This window comes from Staurois parvus, unplaced genomic scaffold (genome assembly GCF_062004578.1).
Source record: "Staurois parvus isolate SC_StPar_1 unplaced genomic scaffold, SC_StPar_1.0 ptg000299l, whole genome shotgun sequence".
NCBI classification, from domain to species: Eukaryota; Metazoa; Chordata; class Amphibia; order Anura; family Ranidae; genus Staurois; species Staurois parvus.
The window spans coordinates 450,829-475,904 of NW_028318095.1; the positions used below are offsets into that span (position 1 = coordinate 450,829).

Sequence of the window (25,076 nt, forward strand, 5' to 3'; positions counted from 1 at the left end):
TGTATATATCTGTGTTGCAAAATATAGTGAAATTCAGTTCTTGCTTTATGGCAAGTAGGTGCTTGCTTTGACAGTAGTTGTGCCTGAGAAAAGGCAAAACCAGGCTGTAGGTCCATGAAATGGACATACGTAAAAATGACAAGTGGGAGGTGACCGTTCTCAGATAACTGTCCTTGCACACATAGGGATTTACAGGCAGGAGCATTTAGAAGCAGAAAAAAGAACCCATCACTTGTTTGTTCGGGAGAGGAGCGTTTGGGCAGAAAAATCGCCAAATGCGTCTAATCGCTAAATGAATTTAGCACTTGTGGCTTGTATAAATTAATATTCTGGCCAATTAAATGTAAAAATGCCAAAACACTTGCCTGAATGAGTCTAAGTACGCCTACACACCTTTGAAAACTCGCTGTGGTCTGTGGCTTTAGGCGCTTTTATTATGCTGTTTTCCCTTGCCAGGAAAAGGGCGTTTAGGGCTCATGTACACGGGACGTTTGGAAAACTCTTCTGAACGATGGAAACTGACTGCAGGAAAACGTAGGTTAAAAAACGTCTGTTTAGCTGCGTTTGCATATAGCGTTTATGTGCATTTACGTTTAGAAGCGCTTTTTAAAGATAACATCAGGAGACCTTCCAACATGCCCAGAATGCACTGAAAAACTGTAAAAAATTAACTATTTCAGACATTTTGAGAGAAATAGAGCAGTATGTGTTGAGATGACCTGTCTTTTCTGGTTGTATTCACTATGGATCCCATCATGAGCATAATGCAGCACGTTCTACCATTTTTTCCTTCACGCGAAACCTGGAACTGACTGTTCTGGTGTACCAGGTCAATTTGAATACATAGAAAAGGCTTTGCATGCATTTCTGATGATGATAAAAGGCTCTGGACAGCATCTGGATATGGAACAGTTAACAAACGCTTCTAAACGCGGTTAGCCACATTTACGAGCGTTTGGCGCTTGAAACGCTGATAAAATCTACTCCTGAACGCAAGTTTGGTGCGTTCAAAGAAACGACTGTAAACTCAACTGCCTGTAAATGACATAGTGTACATGGACACATAGGAGAACATTAGGGAGAGTTCAGGGGCTGCTGAAAAAAATTCAGAAAAGCTCCTAAACGTGAGTTTATCAGCTGCAGTGTACATGAGCCCTTAGAAGAGCTGGGCAAATGCCCATTGTGCATGAGGCCAATAGGTGTTGTTGGACAAACATAGGATAGATTTGGATGCTTAGAAGGCAATTTCAATATTCCAGTTCGCCAACCGAAAAGTAATGTACATGGTAATACAAACCACAGAACAGATTGCAAAGTTGGATGGTGGTGAACGAGATGTAATACCACAACAATATGTGTTACAGATTTGCAGTGCAAGGCCAAACAATAGGTTTACATAAATGCCCCCCCCCCCCCCCCCTCAGCTACTTATGCTTACCTCCCCTTTTACTTCACTGCTGCTCTTTATACCCATGGCATGGGATTGGGAAGAAGCCCTGTGTAAGCTTCCAGTTGCTCAAGTCCAATTCCTGACCACACCTGGCTGTGCTGATGTCTGAAGAATGATTGCTAAACCACCCAGTACTGCATTGAAAAAAGAGAACTCCCCTTCCTCCCAGATGTACCTGGTATCCAGAAGTACCCATTATTATTCATTGCCCCAGACAACAGAAAAACATAAGGGAACGGTGTGCATATGTGGAGGGGGGCACATTTAGTGATCTGTTCTTTCCCTGAATCATGGACAAAGCCCAGGTTATAATCGAAGAGTAACTCCACTTTTGTTGTGGGGGAAAAAACCCCCAATCCCCTCTGGGTGATCAATGTATATTGCAAGGATTTCAACAAACTTTGTTGCAGAATTCTACCTTTTTTGTTGTTGCTCTGAAGAAATAGCTGTTTGTTTCACCCTGTCCTTTTGGATACTGATTCTGAAAGGAATGTCCTGGTTCATTTTAATCAGCTGGTGCAATTTCCAGTGTGTGAGAAAATCTGCAGTGTGTGCATCCCTTTAGAAATATTTAATCCTTGAACAGTATCTCACTAAAAATGAAATTCCTATTGCAGAGAGTGTCTAAAATGTTGTCTTTTATCTTACTGTAGTTTTTTGGGCAAATTGGTAAGCCAATCAAACACCAGCTGTGTACAAAATGTCTCCTGGTATTGCACTGAATTTGAAGGAACATTACAGTGGCTGCATATGGAAAAGGAAAGGCAATTTTTAGTAATACTAAGTTATAACATGGTTTGTGTAGCATTTGTATATGCCTATTAGTTTTTATTTTGCTATATTTATTTATTTTTTTCAGATACTTATACAGCGCTCTCAATTTATGCAGTGCTTTACATATATATTGTACATTCACATCAGTTCCTAACCCTCAAGGAGTGTACAATCTAAGGTCCCTAACTCACATTCATACATACACATACTAGGGCCAATTTAGACAGGATCCAATTCACCTACCAGCATGTCTTTGGAGTGTGGGAGGAAACCAGAGTACCCGGAGGAAACCCACACAGGCACAGGGAGAACATGCAAACTCCAGGCAGGTGGTTGGGATTTGAACCAACAACCCTAGTACTGCCAGGCAGAAGTGCTAAGTATTTAGCCACTGTATTAGTTTCCATGAAAGTGGGGTTACGCTTTAACTGTAATTCCTATTTGTAGTATAGTTTCATCAACCCCTCCACAACAGTTCAGTTCAGGCTGCCAGAGAGGGAGCCTGCACTATGAAAATAAGCGGTCAAAGCCAAGCTCAAGATTTTATCAGCAGCAAATCATCCAGTCTATCCATTCTAGTGTCCTATACATATGGTACTGTTGTTGGGTGGGGCAGGAGATATGATGGCACACACAGGTCAGGTAGCGTTCTGTCATGCCTGCAGGGAGAGTTGAGAGTCCCAAAAAACATAATGCCAATTTTTAGAATACCATTCCATAAAGCAGAACTCCGGGATAAATGTCTGTCTAAATAAAAGAGTTGTGTATTCTTCCTTGAACCTTGGTGAGCTTTGTGTATTTCTTTCAAATCTTTGCAGTAATCCAGTGAAAAACATTACATTGTCTCCTGTAGTTTTCTGCAGGCAGCCTGTAGTGGGTAGAGTTACTACCCCCCCCCCCACATCTCTGTAGTCTGTACGGGCTATATACAGCACAGCGATCATGTCACTGCTACTTTTACAATGTAATACCTAGGTTTGCAAAGATTATTGGTGTACAAAAAGTGAAAATAGATATTGATGAATATATTTAAATATGTTTTTAGCATTGGAATTCAGCTTTAAAGTGTTACTAAACCCATGACCCTGCATTCACTATAAAATAAGAAAAGAGGCGCACAAGCCTTGCGCATTATCTTCTTTTCTTATTTTCTAGTGCCATATTGGGCTACCCCAGCCCTTAGGGGACTGCACAGTATTGCCGTATTGGTTCAGATGCTAAGGTCTATGAAGATTTTTCCACATATACCATATCCGGTCCCTTGAGCACAGGAAATTTTTCATTCTTTTCTTCCTGCATTCACTATATCTGGTCTCCCACAGTACACACTACATGGAAATGAAATTATTGTAGTAAATATAAAACTGCTAAATACTTTTTCTCATCAGCATTTTAGAGCAACCTTGTGACTTCTATCAGTGTCTAGCTGAGCACTGGTTAAAGCTTTGTAGGAGGAGCTTTCATTCTGCTCTGACTGTCCTATGAGGCTGCATAACCCCTGACCCTCTGTCTGGACAGTGCCGATTAGCCCTGTGCTAATGACATGCACCCTCCCAAAGAAAGAGAAAAAAAAACTCTCCAGCAATACACACCAAACTGAGTATGTGTAGAGTGACTACCAGAGCTATGTACTGTCAGCAAATGGTTTGAGGACAGTAGAAGAAGGGGAGGACCAGAGAAGGCAGAATAAAACAGCCTTTTTACACAATGCGGAGGAGTAACCCCTTAGGTTCCACAGTGAATATACAGTAACAAGTATCCTTTACTGCATATACAGACTGATTTTACTGCTGTGGGTTTAGTAACACTTTAAGCTATAGCTGTATATATGTCAAGGTCTGGCATTTGTAACAGGCATAAGTCTTAATGAGAGGCATAAGTCATAACTGCTTTTTTAATATTTTAGTTTTTTTTAAATAAGGAATGATTTGGAACCTTGACCACAAAACATTTACCAGAGCACTGGTCTTATGTGATGCCAGATCACCAGACCAATAAATACCCATACTAAAGCATTCTGAATTCTTTTCCCTTTCAGATACAAACGGAACATGCTATGAATTCACTGATCTCGGGTTACACCACTCTGTTGTTGGAACAGAACTGAAGGTCCAGTTGTTAATTTATACCAGGGAAAATCGACACTGTGCTGGGGATCTGAATCGGGAGAACACAACTGCTTTTCAGTATCTAAACGTAGCAAGGAAAACCATATTCATCACTCATGGCTATCGGCCTACTGGATCTCCTCCTGTGTGGCTGGATGACATTGTCCAGAAATTGCTCACTATTGATGACTTTAACGTCATTTTAGTGGACTGGAACCGAGGAGCCACAACTGTGATCTATCACAATGCTGCTGCAAAAACCAGGAAAGTGGCCGACCTATTGAAAAACTTCATTGACCAGATGTTGGTAAGAATGAAAACTGTGCTACTGCCATTGGTAGCAGCATTGCAGAGGGACCCTTCTCATGGCCCTAACCATGAGCAGATGTAGCTTTTCATCTAATAAGGTAGCAGTAGCTTCTGGAAGTACTGTAGGATGAATAGATATCAATCCAGTTTTGGCATCTCTTTCAGGTTGCTCTGAAATGGGTTAATGTGACGCAGTGTTATTTTAAGGCATTTGCATAAGAAGAAAACAAATTTAGTTTATTAGGAATCAGATCCTCAAACAAATCAGTGAAAATGGACAGGCCACCTTTCCTCTGCTTTATTAGTAATGCACAGAAGAAACAGACATTGTACTCTCATCTTGCAGCCATTTATGTTTCATATATGGTAATAAAAAGTACCGTACATATGATTGTATCAAAACTGTATGCAAGTATGGCTACCTATATTTGGCACAGGGGATAAGTAGAATTTCCTCTATAGTATATATAAACCCAATCATCTAATCAAATTGCATATATGTTGTAGTGTTTTTAAAGCGGAGTTCCAGGAATTCAGCAACTTCGCTAAAAGTGCAGGCACATTATGCATTAAGTCCAATTAAGTGCAGGTCTCCTCCAGGACTTGTATCTATTATATGTGACAGATTTATTGCACTCCCTAGGGAGTATCCTCTTCCTGTGAGAGGAGAGAAGCAGGCACTGCAGTTATGTCTGCCCCTCCCTTCTGCTGTTCATTCACAGGTGCCTTTGTATTTTCTTCACATAATAAAAAGGCTTCTGTGAATGGGTAGGGGTGGGCATAGTGGTTCCAGAAACTCTGTTCTTGAAGGAACTGAGACCACAGTGACTAGAGTCAAATCTCCAGTTTAGTAAGTTATGTGCCCACTCTTCCTCTAGCATTTTGTAGCGGTCTGTAGTAAGGGTGTGCACAGAGACCACTACATGTTTTGAGGGAATAAAATGTGGTTTCCTATATTTTTTCTTTATTGCCATCAGAACTAAAAATAATGTTAAAGATCTGTTTTTCAGGTGGATAAAATGAAATATTTTGTATTTTTCTGACCAGTCAGTAGGTGGAGCTTTAGCCTTATTTTAACCACTTGACCTCCAGAAGGTTTTACTCCCTTCATAACCAAGGCATTTTTTGCTATTCAGCACTGGACTAATTTAGCTGGCAATTGCTTGGTCATGCAACACTCTACCCAAATGACATTTATATAATTTGTGTTCACACAAATAGAGCTATTTTTTTTGGTGGTATGTAATCACCACTGGGTTTTAAAATATTGAAAAACACATTTTCTTTCATAGTTTCTGTTATACAATTTTGAAAATAAATATCTTCATAATTGTAGGCCAAGATGTATTCCGCTACATTTCTTTGGTAAACATAACCCAAATCAGTTCCTATAATTTAGTCTGTGTGAAAGTTAGTCTGCAAACTATAGTGCGTGTGTGTATGTGTATATACACTATATTGCCAAAAGTATCGGGACACCCATCCAAATCATTGGATTCAGGTGTTCCAATCGCCTCCATGGTCACAGGTGTATAAAAACCTAGGTATGCAGACTGCTTCTACAAACATTTGTGAAAGAATGGGTCGCTCTCAGGAGCTCAGTGAATTCAAGCGTGGTACCGTGATAGGTTGCCATCTGTGCAATAAGTCCATCCATGAAATTTCCTTGTTACTAAATATTCCACAGTCAACTGTTAGTGGTATTATAACAAAGTGGAAACAACCGGGAACAACAACAACTCAGCCACGAAGTGGTAGGCCACGTAAAGCGACAGAGCGGGGTCCGGACATGCTGAAGCGCACTGTGCTCAGAAGTCACCAGCTATCTGCAGAGTCAATAGCTAAGACATTTGGACAATTTCATGCTCCCAACTTTGTGGGAACAGTTTGGAGGTGGCCCCTTCCTGTTACAATATGACTGTGCACCAGTGCATAAAGCAAGGTCCATAAAGACATGGATGAGCAGCTTTGGGGTGGAGGAACTTGACTGGCCTGCACCTCAACCTGATAGAACACCGTTGGGATGAATTCGAGTGGAGACTTTGAGCTATGCCTTCTTGTCCAACACCAGTGCTTGACCTCCAAAATGCGCTTCTGGAAGAATGGTCAAACATTCCCAATACTTTTGGCAATATAGTGTATATGTGTATGTGTACATATACTCCCCAAATGAACCCTTTTTGGAAAGTAGGTATTTAAGTCCAAAGATAAATTCCAAGGCATTTGATAAGAAGGAAAGTAAGGAAAGTTCAAGGTATTCAGTAAGAGGCAAGGGGAGTTATCTGAAGTTATATTTTTTTTGTCACAATTTTAAAATTTTTTGGAAAATGAAGAAATTAAATTTTATCTATTACAAATTTTTTTTAAACATACTGTCACTACTGCAGTACAATGTTATCATATGACTGGCGTGGTGGTGGTCAGGGACACTGGCTGGTGACCGTACGCAAACAAAAATAATCATAAAAATTTTTTAAACATGTTTTTTTTTCTGCTATATATTTTTTTCTTACATCATCAGAGCAGTACCTTGGGGGGGTGGAGAATTCAGGGATGTATATATAATTTTTATTTTTTTTTTACATTGTGATTACTGTTACAGTGATTATCACTATAACTGCAATTGTTTGAGCTATCATAGATTTCATTAATGACAGCTGTGCTTACTCTAGTGATGAGTGCCATGTGATAGCTGTGGGCCAATCACAGTGTCGCTATAGGAATCACAGCTGTTATGAATAAAATTCATTCATAATACCTATGTTGACATTGTGATAATATAAAAGCAGCCAGATACTAGGAACCGTAATCTGGTGTGTCCTGTGGATACAGCGGTTATGGTAGCAGCTTGTTGCGCATGTGCTCAGCAACGCATATTTATGTTCCTGAGCTTGGCTGTGCCATCCATCAACAGTAAAAGTACTGTGGGCAGGTGGAAATTGGTTAACCTATTTTTCAGTTTCTTTGTACCTCCTGTAGAAAAAAAAACATAAAAACCTGCTGGTTACAAATTTAATAGCTAAAGCCGAAATTTATACAAACAGGAGAATGAGTCAGAGGAGTGTCTGTAGGAGAATTTAATGAGAAGCAGGGTTCCTGATGGGCAAGTGCTTTGATCTCTGATTAGCTAACACTCCGTGCTCTGGGAATTCTTTGACCTTATGTTTACTTGTACAACAAATATTGCTTATACTGGTATAGAATGAAAAAAAACCCCTAAAACATCAGTTAAAAGCAAGAGTCTGGTGTAAGGAATAAGTTAATCTACATATGATCAGCCATAACCATTTTATAGACTGAGACAGAGTTAATAATTAGTTATAGTTGGAGTGCAATGACAGAGATGCTGGGTGCTGAGGATGAGGTGGTCAAAGGTGTAGTGACAGAGGTGCTGGGTGACACTAGGGGTGCAATAAGACCTTATAGAATTTCTAATTCTTCCCTCTGGGTATCTAGAACTAAGTATCTCTAGAGCCGTTTGGAGGAAGGAACAAAGAAAATAGATTTTATGGACAATAAGAAAAAAAATAGAGGCCAAAAAATTCACATGTATGGTTTAACCAATACTTTTCCTGCATATTAGATCTTTCAGAAAGTTGGGAGGTAAATGTATAGGGTGTGGTAAACAAAGCGTCATATATTTATATGAGTTGTTTATTTCATAACCTCGGTAATGTCTCCACTTTCGATTTAAAATAAGTATTGTAGATGTGATTCATTTTCTTAGCAGGATTTAGTTATGAGTCAAAAACGGGTTATCTCAGTTCTGCATTATTATATACAGCTCAGTGTATAGAAAAGGCATGTGTCAGCTTATACTTCAAAAGGCCACAGAGAGCAACATCAGCCATTTACTGCATTCCAGAACTAAATCTAAATTCCTCACAGCCAGAGCGCACAGAAATTAGAAATCTTGGCATGTCCTGTTTAGTCAAGATAAAAAAAGGAACCATGAAAAATGTATATCTTGGAATAAACTATATATCTCCTGGTGACTGTACATATAGCCTCTCCCAACCTGCTTTAGATAAATATTGAGTCATAGGGCAGCCATTATGTCAACACCATTGAATACACATAGCATGTCTGTATAAAATACCAGAATCCACCTTCTAAAGTTTCACGTGAAAAGGGTCTGCATCAGGGCCAATACTGCCAACCAGTCAGGTAGTTTTAGATAACGGAATTCTGTTACTAGGGAACATTTTTAAAGTGAAACCATCATAATATTTTGTAATTTCTTAAAAAAAAAGGTAAAAAATAACGATCTGCTTTGTTTTTTATTTATATAATATCCTAGTTTTACAAATGCATAATTCAGAGTGCACTTATGAAGTAGGATTCTCAGAACATTGTGGGATTTATAAAGAGAACAGAAGCAGTTTTCCTTCAGACACTGATTGTACTCAAAAGTTTGCATATCCTTGGAGAATTGTTGTTATACAGTATGTACCATTTTTAAAGAAAATGAGCGAGCAAGCAAAAGGCATTTATTTTATTTCTTATGAGATTCATATTCAACTATAGGTCATAACAGAATGGCACAATCATAAAACAAAACATGGCAATAAGTAAACAAATGAAATTACCCCTGTTCAAAAGTCTGCATACCCTTTGTTCTTAATACTGTGTATTGCCCCCTTTAGCATCAATGACAGCGTGCAGTCTTTTGTAATAGTTGCCAATGAGGCCCTGAATTCCTGCAGGTGGTATAGCTGCCCATTCGTCTTGGCAAAATGCTTCCAGATCATGCAGTCGTCTTGCATGAACTGCACATTCCCCAGAGTGGCTCAATGATATTAAGGTCTGGAGACTGTTATGGCAACTCCAGAACATTCTTTTTTTCTGCTGTAACCACTGGAGGGTCAACTTGGCCTTGTGCCTAGGGTCATTGTCCTGCTGGATAGTCCAAGAGAGTCTCTTTCGTGCAGAAGAATGCAAATTGCCTGCCAGTATTTTCTGATAACATGCTGCATTTATCTTGCCATCAGTTTTCTCAAGATTCCACATGCCTTTAGAGCTCAAACACCCTTAAAACATCAGTGAGCCACCACCACGATTCACAGTGGGAATGGTATACTTGTTGCTATAGGCCTTGTTGACCCATCTCCAAACATAGTGCTTATGGTTGTGACCATAAAGCTATAATTAGGTCTTGTCATTCCAGATTACAGTGTGCAAGAAGCTTTGAAGAGTGTCAAGGTTTTGTCAGGCATATTGTAACACGGCTTTTTTGTGGCATTGGCACAGGAAAGGCTTCTTTCTGGCAACTTACCCATGCGGCTCATTTTTGTTCAAGTATCATTGTATTTTGCTCCTTGAAACAACCACACTGTCTTTTTCTTGTGAGGTTACTTTGGGGTTTTTCTTTGTGTCCCAAACAATTCTTCTGGCAGTTATGGTTGCAATCTTTTTTGGTCTGCCTGTCTTTGGCTTATCAAGAGATCCCTGAATTTCCCACTTCTTAAGTGATTTAACAGTACCGACTGGCATATTCAAGGCTTGGGACATCTTTTTATATCCTCTTCCATCTTTACAAAGTTCCATTACCTTGTTATGTAGGTTCTTTGATAGTTCTTTTCTACTCCCCAAGGCTCATTATGTGGCCTGCTCAGTACATCTACGTGAGAGCTAACAAACCCATTGACTTTTTCTACACAGACACTAATTGCGATCTTTTTGTGCCTGTACCAAGGCCAAACATTCCAGGGTATGGAAACTTTTGATCAGGACCATTTGGGTTATCTCTGTTATTATAATTTTAAAAAAGAGCAAAACAGCTATGTGATAATAAATGGCTTCATATGATCACTATCCTTAAATAAAAGACATATTTTGGCACGATCAATCACATTTTCAATATAAATGTCACAATTTCCTGATTTCTGCCAGGGTATGCAAACTTTTGAGCACAACTGTATGTCTGAGTAGGCAGGCAGGGAGGAGGATGAGTCAATGCTCCCATTTATATATGTGTGTGTGTGTATAAGCTTCAGCTATTTTGCTCAGTAAATGATCTTTTTATAATGAGGAGCTAACAATAGATGTTGAACATGTGAAAACCTGTCTAGGCACCTGTTGCCTTCGAATAAAGATGACAAGGGGTCACATACCTGGTTGAAGGCTGAAGTGGCGAGCTCCCCTTACAGCTGAGTGCAGACACTCCTGAAGGTGGGAACAGGGAGTGCTGTGCCCAAGGAAGCATGGGTTGCCTACTATGGAATGTTCTAATGAGCAGAATGGAGGCCGCACTCGGAATGGAGTTGATCTTGCAATGGTGTCAGCAGGACAGAAGACACTTTCAGACTGGCAGGCAGTCTTGCTTGTGGGGTAGAACTAGCAAGACAAGCGAAACTCTAGATGCCAGGCGGATCATGGCAGGGAAGCGGAACAGAAGGCGGAGTCAGGAACTGGAGCCAGGAATCATGCACAGGGGGTCAAACAGTAGTAGCAGGAAGCGTGGTCACAAATCTAGCTGAGGTCATATACAGGAGAGAGGCCGTAACGGAGTAAGTATAGCAAGCTGGGGTCATACACAGGAAGCAGGCAATCAAGTCCGTGAAACAAGCCAGGGTCAGAGCCAGGAGAAGAGCCAAGACAAGTGCAGGGGCAAGCCGAGTCAGCAACGGGAATCCAGAAGTAAAATAACACAGGAGCACAAGGTACAGGGGGCTGACGAACATTCAGCAACTTGTGCACCAGAGTGCTGACTTTTAATAGGCAAGTGGGTGCCAGCAACTGTCACGCTTCATGTGCATCATGGTGCATCTGTATGCTCGATTGCATGCACACCGGCATGTGCCTGAGCACCCACACACAACAGCTGTATGCATTTCTGTGCAGATCAACGTGGGCATACTGAGTGCTGGCAGATGTGCCCGTTCTTCTGCGGTTGATCCTCTGACTCAAGGTGGCCTCTCACAAAATTCTCATCCAAGCAGCGCTGGAAGTTGGGACCATGTCTGCACAGGGAGAAAGAAGGGTCTAGGTGCCAGGAAGCTGGAAATGAAAATTGGGAACTTAGGAGCACGGGTGTCAGACAAGCAGAAGCACAGCAGATAGGGCACCCAGCAGGGTCGGACTGACCATTTGGAAATTCGGGCACTGCCCGAGGTCCCGGGGTCAGTAGGGGGCCCTATGAGATGCCCCTGGTACCTTTTATAATAGGCTTTTTTGAGTTTGGGCAAGGACACAGGGGCCCCATGATCCCCTATTGCCCGGGGGCCCCATAAGTTGTCAGTCCGCCCCTGGCACCCGGAATACACCAAGTTCAGTTATGAGTAAAGTCCGGTAACAAGCAGAGACACCAATTTATAGGCAGGATGAAAGTCAGGAACAAGCAGAAGTTGGCAATGTGCAGGCAGCAAGGTAGAGGGTTGATGTGCAAAATCTTAGTCAAAAGTTTAGGCCAAGGTCACTAAACGTGATGACCAAACAGGGAGGAAAGGATCACTGAAAAGCAGGTCAGACAAAAGTCAGGTCAATCACAGGGTTAAGCATAGGGTTTAGGATCCGGAATAGCAAAAACTCAGACTGAGGCTATTCAGCAATGATCCCTTATAGAACTTGGGTTTAAATAGTCCGCTAGGCGGCAGTATCTGTGGTGTCTATTCGTTCACGTGCACTCTGGTGTGTGCTTACCCATGCACATACGTATTCGCATTGCCGCGCGTTTAGTTAGGTTCGTATGCCTACAAACGTGCACATTTATGCACATGTACATGAGCCTTTTGGCTGGCACAATCTTTCTGGTGGCTGGCATGATGTTAATGACACAGTATTACATATACAATATTTTTTTCAGGTTTATAGAATCTGGATGTAGATTAATCAAAAACATTTTGGCTGGTAAAACCATACGGTATATCAACTTTGTGCTCAACAGTTTGGCTGGAGTTCTGATGTGTGAATGAGTGTGACCTATTTCTCCTCATTGGTCATTCTGCGTTGGACATTTGTCAATAAAGGTGCATCAGTTCCATCCCTTAAAGCAGTGTTGAACCCCAAACCAAAATGTATTTATATTGCAGCTTACCAATCATTAGATTTGGTGGCTGCATCTATTTTCTCTTTTTTTAGGCTTATTCCCCTGTTTTGACCTAGTTATTTAGCCAGTAATACACCTCCTGTATTCTGGATGAAGGAGCACAGGGGACACAGACAGCAGCATTGCCATTTTTTTTTGGGGGGGGGGGGTCTCGATGTATCATACACAAAACATTTTACCATGGGACTTTAAATGAGGCATAACATTTCTATTAAAAAATGTAAATTTATTACTCAATGGATAGAAGAGTTAGTTAAGATGGCAAGCTGATTCTTTAACTCTAGCGTATATGAGCATACTGCTTTCATCATATTCATATAGTAATTCAAATAACTTGTTCCACACTGCCAAATGTCTGAAACATAATCGGTGCAGCCTATAAATCAATGCACTCCTTGAATGTTGCTTCACTTCTTCAGGAGTAGATGCCCCCGATGTAAAATCTGTAAACCAAAAAACAGATTCACAGAGTGCATTCCATCACTCCCTAAAAAAGAGGGAATGCAATATCTACAGGTGAAACTCGAAAAATTAGAATATCGTCCAAAAGTTCATTTATTTCAGTAATGCAACTTAAAAGGTGAAACTAATATATGAGATAGACTCATTACATGCAAAGCAAGATAGTTCAAGCTGTGATTTGTCATAATTGTGATGATTATGGCTTACAGTTCATGAAAACCCCAAATTCACAATCTCAGATAATTAGAATATTACATGCAATCCATAAAACAAGAATTATACATGGAACAATATCGGACCTCTGAAAAGTATAAGCATGCATATGTACTCAGTACTTGGTTTGGGCCCCTTTTGCAGCAATTACTGCCACTACTTCCATGTGTGGCATGGAAGCTATCAGCCTGTGGCACTGCTGAGGTGTTATGGAAGACCAGGATGCTTCAATAGCGGCCTTCAGCTCTTCTGCAGTGTTCGTCTCATGTCTCTCATCTTTCTCTTGGCAATGCCCCATAGATTCTCGAGTTTGCTGGCCATTCAAGCACAGTAATCCCACGGTCATTGAACCAGGTTTTGGTGCTTTTGGCAGTGTGGGCAGGTGCCAAGTCCTGCTGGAAAATGAAGTCAGCATCCCCATAAAGCTTGTCTGTGGAAGGAAGCATGAAGTGCTCCAAAATCTCCTAGTAGACGGCTGCGTTGACCCTGGACTTAATGAAGCACAGTGGACCAACACCAGCAGATGACATGGCTCCCCAAATCAACACAGACTGTGGAAACTTCACACTGGACTTCAAGCATCTTGCAGTGTGTGCCTCTCCATTCTTCCTCCATGCTATGGGTTCTTGGTTTCCAAATGAGATGCAAAAGTTGCTCTCATCAGAAAAGAGGACTTTGGACCACTGAGCAACTGACCAGGTCTGTTTTTCTTTAGCCCAGGTAAGATGCTTCTGACGTTGTTTGTTGTTCAGGAGCGGCTTGACAAGAGGAATATGACATTTCAAGCCCATGTCCAGGATCCGTCTGTGTGTGGTTGTTCTTGATACACTGACCCCAGCCTCAGTCCACTCCTTGTGAATGTCCCCAACACCTTTGAATGGCCTTTTCCTGACAATCCTCTGCAGGCTGCGGTCATCCCTGCTGCTTGTGCACCTTTTTCTTCCACACTTTTCCCTTCCACATAACTTTCTATTAATGTGCTTTGATACAGCACTTTGGGAACATCCAACTTCTTTTGCAATTACCTTTTGAGGCTTTCCCTCCTTATGGATGGCGTCAATGATGGTTTTCTGCACAACTGTCAGGTCAGCAGTCTTTCCCATGATTGTGATTCCTACTGAACCAGACTGAGAGACCATTTAATGGCTCAGGAACCCTTTGCAGGTGTATGGCTTAATTAGCTGATTAGAGTGGGACACTTTGAGCCTAGAATATTGCACCTTTTCACAATATTCAAATTTTCTGAGATTGTGGATTTGGGGTTTTCATGAGCTGTAAGCCATAATCATCACAATTATCACAAATCACGGCTTGAACTATCTTGCTTTGCATGTAATGAGTCTATCTCATATATTAGTTTCACCTTTTAAGTTGCATTACTGAAATAAATGAACTTCTGCACAATATTCTAATTTTTTGAGTTTCACCTGTATGCATACTGATGTCCTTGATATAACAGTACTGACAACTCAGCTTGATAAATGATCTAAAATCTAAAATAACACCTCCAATTGGCAACCGCTGCAAGGTGTCTGATGCTGGAGTTGTGGTAGGAAACCATGGCACCCAGGTAGAAAAACCAAGGAGCAGCACCTAATATTGTATAGATGGAATCGGAAGACACAAATTCCCACCAAAAACAAACCATTAGACCTGTGAGACAAAAACATGAGTAGTAAAACAGATCCAACAAGTGCACAGCACAGAAGAACAAAAAAAAAACAAATACTATATAAGTATTGTACCTACAAAAAAGCGGAAGAAAAAAAGACAAAGAATAATGAGAAAGCAAGTGATATCTAGCACCAGTGGACCATAGATAGGAAGTGTGTGTAGTGTAAGAATTACAGCACCATTAGGCACCAATAATAATTGTTGCCACAGATAATTAAATATAGGTTTCTGGGGTCAAAAAGTAGTATATCTTTTTTTTTTTTTTTTTTCCCCATGCTGTGTCGTGTCCATTTTACACCAACCTACCTCCAATCCGCTAAAAAGAAACGGAGGGGGATCCATTCACTTTCTGTCTAGGTGGATCGGATTGGAGGGCAGTCAGGTGTAAACAGACAGCCATCTCCGCCTGTCTGAAATGGAGCACACACAGACCTTTCATGTGCCTGCTCTACTCCTGTTCAGCGGGGGATCAACTCAGGCGTGGACTGGCCATAGGGCACACCGGGCATTTTTCCTGTGGGCCAGGGCCACTGGGCTTAAGAAGAGCAGCCTGTTGATGACTGGGCCGCACAGCAGGAAGCAAGCGGCGACTGCGGCCTGGACAGGGCTAACACATACTGCGGCCATCGCTCACCTCCCGCTGTGCATCTATGCCCAAAGCGGGGCTGACAGGAGGAGCAGCAGTGATGGCTCCAGCGACAGGCAGGAAGCACCGCTGAGGACACACAGACACCTCCCCAGCCACTGCACACAGCCACACTTAAGGGACAACGGCGGCCTCTCTCCTTCATCCACACTGTTACAGCTCAGCGGTGGATTGGGCTGTCTCTTTGCTGGGCGGGCTGTCTCTTTGCTATATGGGGATGTCACTTTGCTGGACTGAGCCATCTCTTTGAATATATAGGGGGCACTGTGATTAGATCTCTAGGGGCGCTGTAATGTAAAGGGGCACTATGATATAAAGGGGACTGCACTGTAAAGGGGCACTGTAATCAATACATTACAGTGCGGAGGACTGACTCCATTAATATTCCATCACCAACTGCCCCGCGAACGCCCTTGCACTCTGGAAAAATTGGCTAAATTGGCCTATTTTGTGTCCCATTCCTGGATCAACTGATAGATCCCCTGCTGAGCAAAGCGGAGTTTGCCCCATGTAAAAGGGGCCTTTAAATGGTTTGTCTCATTTGTACAAATTGATACATCTGGATGAGAGCTTGTTCTTTTGAAAAATAATAGACTTACTGACAAGATCACCAGATCAAAAAATATTAGAAAACAAACTAATGCAGGCATCACATCTAAGAATTTTTAAGTTGCAATATAATGCATGTTTCCTTTAGGTTTAAAACTGCTTCAATTATGTTACAAATTGCTGTGTTAATTCTGCTGTAATCTAGTCCATAACACTTGCAAGAAAAGCACAGTGACTGGAAGACATTTACTCAGTGCTGCGGCACTCCTTAGCGTTCATCTGCAAAATGTGGACTATGAACTGTGATTGATTTGATCACATTTGCATGGTGTGACATTTGAAAACAGAGCTCAACTGCTTTAATAAATGTGGGTCATAGGAAACCTCTGTGATTTTCCCAGAAAGTCTTTCCTTTCTTTTTTTTTTCCATTTTATCAGGAAAAAGAAAGAGATACAACTAAAAGAAATTTGCAGGTTATTTTAACACACTCCTAAAAGCTAACGTCACCTTTTCCATAAACTGGCCCTTGAATACAAGGGGCCCCAATGGTCTAAAAAGTAGTTTAATGCAATTGCACATACCTAAAACAACACAATTCCCTTCCACGAACTACAAAAAACACTGTACAATTGTAACTTGCAGCAGTTTTAAAACAAGTTAGACCCTTCATAAAAGTGTAGGTGTGATCTTGATACTCTTGGAGACCGTCTACACAGTAAAACACTTAATACAAAAATAAAGTTAAATGGGTGAAAAAAAATGTTATCCACTAATCTGCACTTTTGTAATGGAAGTGGATTTATACATTCAGTGAAAGCCCTTTGTTAAGCAGTAGTGATTTTACTGGATGCAACTAGCAATTATTGATTTCTTTTTTTTTTTTCCAGGATCAAGGAGGATCTTTAGACCTAATCTATATGATAGGTGTCAGCCTTGGTGCACACATTTCTGGATATGTTGGAAAAATGTACAATGGTTCCATCAACCGTATAACTGGTAATCATTATCTTTTTGTCTTGGACTCTCTTCAATATTAGTTTTTTCGTAAAGTAATGGATGTGATAATGTTCAACAAATTAATGCAGAATTTTGGATCTTGTTTGTAAAGTAATTTTAATATTGGGGTAATTATGTAGATTCTATAATTAAATCTTCTGATGTGTTGCTTGGGAAGCAATTCGAGCCATAACACAAGTTGAATAGAGAATGAAAGAATTTTTCTTCCTAGTGGTTGCTGATTCAGATATCTGGACATCCGAACCAGTGGTGATTGTCCAACCGTTAGTCCTCTAGCCGGTAGTATAGTCTGGTAAAACCCTTCTAAGGGCACTTATAAGGGCAGCACAGTGGTTAGCACTAGGGTTGCCATTTCAAATCCCAACCATGACACTACCTGTGGAGAGTTTTCATGTTCTCCCTGTGCTTGCATGGGTTCCATTCTGGTACTCTGGTGTCCTCCCACACCCCAAAGACATGATGGCAGGGATTTTAAAACCATAATTAAACAGGCGCTTGCTCAATATGATTTTAGTATATACATATGTGTCATAAAACATAAAAGTTGAAATATAAGTATACATAAAGTGCTCTCGCAACACCACCTATAATAGTTAATCTTATATAGGGTATCCTAAAAGTCCAGAAAATGTGAATGGATGAGAGTCCTATAGGAGGGTATCGCATTGATCCAATAGATTCTTTTCCACCACTGGTGAGTAATAAATGATTTTCCCACTCAACAAAAGATGTTGACTCCATACTGGATGGTCAAATAACACTAATATGATCAAATGACATGTGAGTTTCCAACTCTAAGCTCTCATGTGACCCCACCACTACTGCCAATCACAGCCCATCTGTAGCATGTGATCAGCTGTGACCAATCACAGCTGATCACAACAAAAACTACTAAATGATTTGGTTTCATTCAGTAAAAAAGCTTGATTATACAAATGAAATTCATTGGAATAAGCAATCATAATGTGAAAAAAAAAACCTGATCACTTGCTCAGAGTAGGACATGGTATTCTAGTACAATGTTATTATGGTAACATTGTATTGCTCTGGTCACACGAGTAGAAAAAAAATCATTAAGAGAAATTGAACTACATCTTTTTTTTTAAATATACTGTTGCCAGTCAGTGTCCCTGATCAATGCTGCACCAGTTATATGATGTGAAATTTTTCTTTTAATTTCTTTATTTTCCACAAATTTATGACAAAAAATGACAACTTCAAAAAACTTCTCATGCCTCTTACCAAATACCTCAGACTGTCTACTTTCTGAAAAGCAGTCATTTGGGGGGGGGGGGGGGGGTATTAGTACTGTCCTGGCATTTTTGGGTCTCAAGAAATGAGATAGGCCATCAGTACATCAGGATTTATTGATTTTTAGATGTATATACCATGGTTTATGGACTCTATAACTTTCCTAAGCACCAAATAATAAACACTGATTTGGGTTATTTTCACCAAAGAAATGTAGCAGAATAAATTTTGGCCTAAATTTGAGTAGAAAGATTATTTTATTTGCAAAATTTATAACCGAAACAAAGAAAAACACTACTTTTTTTCTTTAAACATTTTTGGTCTTTTCTCATTTATAGTGCAAAAGATAAACTCAGTGGTGATTAAATACCACCAAAAGAAAGCTTTATTTGCGTGAAAAAAATTATAAAAATTTCATATGAGTACAGTATTGCATGACTGCGTAATTGTCATTCAAAGTGTGACTGCGCTTAAAGGTGAAAATTGGCTTGGGTAGGAAGGGGGTAAAAGTGCCTGGTAGGCAAGTGGTTAAATTGGCCCTAGTGTGTGTATGAATGTGAGCTAGGGACCTTATATTGTATGCTCCTTGAGGGTTAGGGACTGTACAATGTATAAGTGCCTTGTAAATTAGCGGCACTATAGAAGAATGAATGAATAAAGCAGTTGATTTAATACATGTGCAAAATATTGGAGTGATCTGGAGAGAATCTGGATTGACGTGGATCAGGAGTAGGAGTAAAGAGTCAAGTGTCACTGTTTTAATTTTCTTGCATCATTTTCTAGGCCTGGATCCAGCTGGTCCATTATTCAATGGGAAGCCTCCTGAGGACCGATTGCACCATACGGATGCACAATTTGTGGATGTCATTCACTCAGATACTGATGGTATGTGTTTTAAGAATTGCTGCTTACAAGTATTAAAGATCAATCCAGTTTAAATGGTCTGTCAACCCAGATTTTAGTAGATGATAGAAAAATATACCACAATATCTTATTTCTCTTACGAACTCCATTGTTGAGATATCTGTGCTTGATTGTATTTTTAAAAAGGTGAAGGACTCTTTTTTTCCTGTTACTTGCAGTTCCAGCAACCAATTCAAATCATGGGGCTGCTGTGCCTGCGCAAACATGAGCCGTAGCAAGCGCATAGGTGTGAAGCTAGTGTTAAGGGATTCCACTATCTCTGAGGTTTTTTCATTTTATTCTAATGGAAGAAGTTGAGACATGGCAAAGTAGGGAGGAAAACCCCAAACCTTTAGGTCTGGCAGCAGTAGGGAGGAATTACTGTAAAGAGCTCTCAATGTTGAAGAATCCAAGACATACAAGGGGACTGCAGCTAACTCAACTCACTAGGCTTCATGTATGACTAAAAATGACATTTGGGTGGACTGTTCGTTGTAAAGGAATTTTACACTCTAAAAAGTAGAATTCAATTTTGGGTGTATTTTACCAAAGCCTGGGTATGTGCATTCATTTTTTTTTTACTGTTGCCAAAATATCTATTCCATGAACTAACTGGCAATTGTACATCATTGTATTTTGTTTGTGCTTGGCGCTGATCTGCTCAGTGAAATATATTACAAATAACATGAACTATTTATGCCTCGATTTAGTTAGCAGAGAAGGAAGACAATGGAGCCTTATAAAATGATCTTTGAAAAGTTGGTTTGCATCTTTGGACTGTTTCTGAAGCTTCAGACTCTGTAATTGAAAAATTAGTTATGGCTTTGCAGGCAGTATATCAGGATTTTATTTTCTGTTCTCCAGCACGATTATCTGAAGGCAAAGATATATTAGCCGTGATTTCCTAAAGGAAAGATAAGAGAGAAAAGTCTTTTAACAATTTCAGAGAATGGAAATCAACGAGACAGCTGTAATTTAATTTATTGATGATGTTCACATAAAATGTTTTATGCTATTCAGAGCGGTATCTGCTCCTGCCTTGCTCATCCATAGCCTTGATCTTCCAGTTTAAATATTTTATAGCATATACTGCTTATTTATAAGTGGTTTTTATCCTTCTTTTAAATTTCTGTAAATGTTTAAAACAATGGAAAGAATCATGTCTAAGAGGCAGGAAAGGAGCCACAATAATGTCTGTTCAGATAAATTCTTTTTCCAAATCCAAAGTGAGACAATAGATTTAAGCAGGTTTTGTAGTCAGTGTAAGATATCATTATGACCAAAAGACAGGCTACCTGCAATTCCTCAAATGGGGTCTTTTATGCATAGAACTGGGTGAGACTGGGTTCAATAGACACAAAATGTTGCAACTGCGACTATTTTTAAAAGAAAATATATTCTCGCTTTATTGCTTTATATGTATGTGTGTGTGTGTGTGTTATATAGTTATAATATTCAGACCATGCTGAGAGCTCTGTATTCTTGGTAGCTGTTGTGTTTAAGCTAGAATACATACATATGCTGAGCAGGGGGATTTGTAAGAAGGAGGCTGTTCCATCAGTGAAGGAAGACTCCAATGCAAGAGACATTATTTTAGGTCCATCCTAAGGGACGCAAGCATTTTTTTGACAGAGCTTTTACATGAGGTCAAAAACTCCAGGTGAGGGCACATCTGGGGTGTTGGTGGTGGAGGTACACATGTTAAGATTAACCACTTGCCGACCGCGCATAGCCGAATGACGGCTGCACCGCGGCCGGCTAGTTCTGGGTGGACGTCATATGACGTCCTCCCAGAACGCGCTCTCCTGCGCGCCCCAGGGGGCGCGCACCCGGCGATCTCCGTGATCGCTGTGTCCTACGGACACAGCTGATCACGAGATGTGGTGAAAGGCCGATCCCACCGGCCTTTTACCACGTGATCAGCGGTGTCCAATGACACGCTGATCACAGGAAAATGCAAGTGCCGGTTCTCGGCTGCACTTTCCTCACGCTGTCAGATCGTGAGGAAAGTACTGCCGAGAACCGGCAGTTGTCAGAGCGGGGATCGGCACCGATCATCAGGGCACTGATGATCAGTGCCCTGATGATCGGTGCCCAGCAGTGACCCCCGCAAGTTCCTCCCAGCAGTGCGCCCACTAGCCCCGCCCACCCATGCCCAGCAGTGCCCCCACCCATGCCCAGCAGTGCCCCCACCTGTGCCCAGCAGTGCCCCCACCTGTGCCCAGCAGTGCCCCCACCTGTGCCACTCTGCAGTGCCACCTACCTGTGCCCAGAAGTGCCACCTACATGTGCCAGCAGTGCCACCCACCTGTGCCCACCCACCTGTGCCCACCAGTGCCACCCACCTGTGCCCACCCACCAGTGGTGCCCACCAGTGCCGCCCACCAGTGCAGCCCAGCAGTGCTGCCAGTCAGTGCCACCAGTCAGTGCCCAGGGGTTGTGCCAGTCAGTGCCGCCAGTCAGTGCCCAGAAGTGATGCCAGTCAGTGCCGTCTATCAGTACCCATAATCAGTGTCACCTATCAGTGCCGCCTATCAGTGCTGCATATCAGTGCCGCCTATCCGTGACCCCTAATTAGTGCTGTCTATCAGTGCCGCCTATCCGTGCCACCTCATTAGTACTGCCTATCAGTGCCCTTTAGTGCTGCCTATCAGTGCCCATCAGTGCCGCCTATCAGTGCCCATCAGTGCCGCCTCATCAACGCAAATCAGTGAAGAAGAAAAAATACCTGTTTGAAAAATTTTATAAAAGAAACAAATAAACTTTTTTTTTTTTTCAAATTTTTTGCACTTTTTTTAATTTATAGCGCAAAAAGTAAAGCGCCCAGTGGCGATTAAATACCACCAAAAGAAAGCTCTATTTGTGAGAAAAAAATGATCAAAATTTCATATGGGTACAATGTTGCATGACGGCGCAATTGTCAATCAAAGTGCGGCAGCGCTGAAAGCTGAAAATTGGCCTGGTAAGGAAGGGGGTATAAGTGCCTGGTAGGCAAGGGGTTAAGAAGACACGGAGTAGTATTGCGAAAGAAGTATGCATATGGTGATTTTAAAGAAGAAATGTTAAGGACAACTTATTGAATAATTGGGACTTATTAAATGGCACATTAAAGTTTTTTGGAGAACTTGAGGTCACATTTGTATTGTTTATATTGATGTTGTGAGGAAAGTGTGGCACTGTTATATTATTTGAGGTAAATGTGTCTACACTGTGTGCACAATTATTAGGCAAGTGAGTTTTTTGACCAAATCATCATTTTTATGCATATTGTCTAACTTGAACGCCTATTAGATTTAAGCATATCAGGTGATGTGAGTATGTGTAATGAAGGAGGGTGTGGCCTAAGGAGATCAACACCCCATATCAAGGTGTGCATAATTATTAGGCAACTTCTTTTCCTCAGGCAAAATGGGCCAAAAACGATACTTAACTGACTCTGAAGAGTCAAAAATTGTAAAAAGTCTTTCAGAGGGATGCAGCACTTTTGAAATTGCCGAGATAATGGGGCGTGATCACAGAGCCATCAAATGTTTTGTTGCAAATGGTCAAAAGGGTCGAATGAAACGTGTTGAGAAATAGATGCAAATTAACTGCCAAAGATTTGAGAAGAATCAAACATGAAGCTACCAGGAACACATTATCCTCCAATGCTGTCATATTCCAGAACTGCAACCTACCTGGAGTGTCCAGAAGTACAAGGTGTTTAGTGCTCAGAGACATGGCCAACGTAAGGAAGGCTGAAACCTGACAACCACTGAACAAGGCACAAAAGTTGAAATGTTAAGACTGGGCCAAGAAATATCTGAAGACCGATTTTTCAAAGGTTTTATGGACTGATATGATGAGAATTACTCTTGACAGACCAGATGGATGGGCCCGTGACTGGTTCAGTAATGGGTACAAAGCTCCACTTCGACTCAGGTGCCAGCAAAGTGGAGGTGGGGTTCTGGTATGGGCTGGCATTATTACTGTAATAAAAGTCAGGTTTCAGCCTTCCTTACCTTGGCCATGTCTCTGAGCACTTCTTTTGCAATTTGCGGCTTTTTTTTTCTCAACACGTCTCTTGCGGCCCTGTTGATTATTTGCAACAAAATGCTTGGTTCTGTGATCACACCCCAATATCTTAGAAATTGCAATAGTGCTGCATCCCTTTGACTCTGAAAAGTCAAGAATTGAAAAACGTCTTTCGTTTATATCTTTTTTTGGCCCAATTTGCCTGAAGAAAAGAAGCTGCCTAATAATTATGGACAACTTGTGTTGATCTCCTTAGGCCTCAACCTCCTTCATTACACAAATACACATCACCTGATATGCTTAAATCCAATAAGCATTCAAGTTTATACAGCTTGGAGTTGGACAATATGCATAAAAATGATGATTTGGCCAAAATACTCACTTGCTCAATAATAATTGTGAACACAGTGTATATTCTGGCTGTGCTGTCATTTCATGAGTTACAAAATATTCTGCAGTTTGAGTCTTGGCTGCTAACCATTCTTGCAGAAGTGTGGATTTGCTATTCCCATCAGCTAAACTATTTACCATCGGATATCTGTTAGTTCTCTGGATTGCTCAAGCTCAGAAGGTGACTGTTTTATGAGGGTTTCCATGCTGAAATTGTGGATTGGGTAATGGAGAGGTCTGGGTGTTTGATCAATGGATTGATAACCAGGTCCTGGCATCAGTTAAGTTGTGTTTTGTATAAACTGAAGGATGGAGGGGGAAAGGTCACGGTGCTATGTGTTCTCTTGAAGAAAGGGCATAGGACAAAATGGCTGCTATACAGGCAGCTATTCCTGTTCCTAGTATGCACAACCATTACAACTAAGTTCATTACAAATATCTGGAATAAGCTCGTATGATACTAACAATGAAGTGAGATCTAATTCCAGTTTCATGCAAAATATGTATAGAATACAGTTGGAAATCATGGACTTTATAGGCACATACACCCCAAATCATGTCATTAAAACTTTCTTTTATTACATTTTTTTTAAAAAAAGAGAACAATCCATAAAGACATTTGCCACATAAATCACAATCACAATACCAGTATGGTACCCAAAAGGCCACCAGTATTTGTAGTGCTTGTTTCTTCCCAGATGGGGGATTTTCTAATTTCAATTGTAGCTTGCTCTACATGTTTTGCAACAAAATATCACTTCCTCAGGAGCTAAATTGCTGCATCTATATAAAGGAGTGGAAAACACAATTTATTACCATATGTTTATCCATTCCAGGTAAGCAATTATCTCTAAAACAACTATTTTTACTTACAATGTAAAATACCAGTTGCAAATTGAGTATACACATCCACCACCTCCTGCGCTCAGGGGCTCAGATCAGAGGAAGATTAATCCAATGAAAAAGTATGTTCATCCAATACTGATCAAAGGTTGTGCAGCTCTATCACAAAGCTGGGGAAGCTTGATATAGACTGTAGTAAAGAACAAAAGAAAAGAGCGCACCAACCTTGCGCATTACCTCAGTAAACAGTTCATGTATTTATTAATAAATTATACTCACAAGAGTAGCAGTACAAAAGGCATATAATATCTATAGCCAATACAGGGTTAAAAGTCATCTGCGAGTTCCATGCGGAAGGGAGATAACTCTTGGTCAAACTAACACGTTTTGAAGGGTGATCCCTTCTTCCTCAGAGCTGCTGTGCG

At 40.9% G+C, this 25,076-nt stretch overlaps 1 protein-coding gene across 1 annotated transcript in view; it reads left to right on the forward strand.

Annotated features, from left to right (window-relative positions):
* The window catches only part of LOC149457869 (lipase member H-like), a 59,703-nt gene that overhangs the window by 10,909 nt on the left and 23,718 nt on the right, over nucleotides 1-25,076 (forward strand). The window contains exons 2-4 of the mRNA XM_089682896.1: nucleotides 4,263-4,639; nucleotides 17,121-17,229; nucleotides 19,285-19,386. Coding sequence (XP_089539022.1) covers nucleotides 4,263-4,639; nucleotides 17,121-17,229; nucleotides 19,285-19,386 — 588 coding nt within the window. The remainder of the gene's footprint in view (nucleotides 1-4,262; nucleotides 4,640-17,120; nucleotides 17,230-19,284; nucleotides 19,387-25,076) is intronic.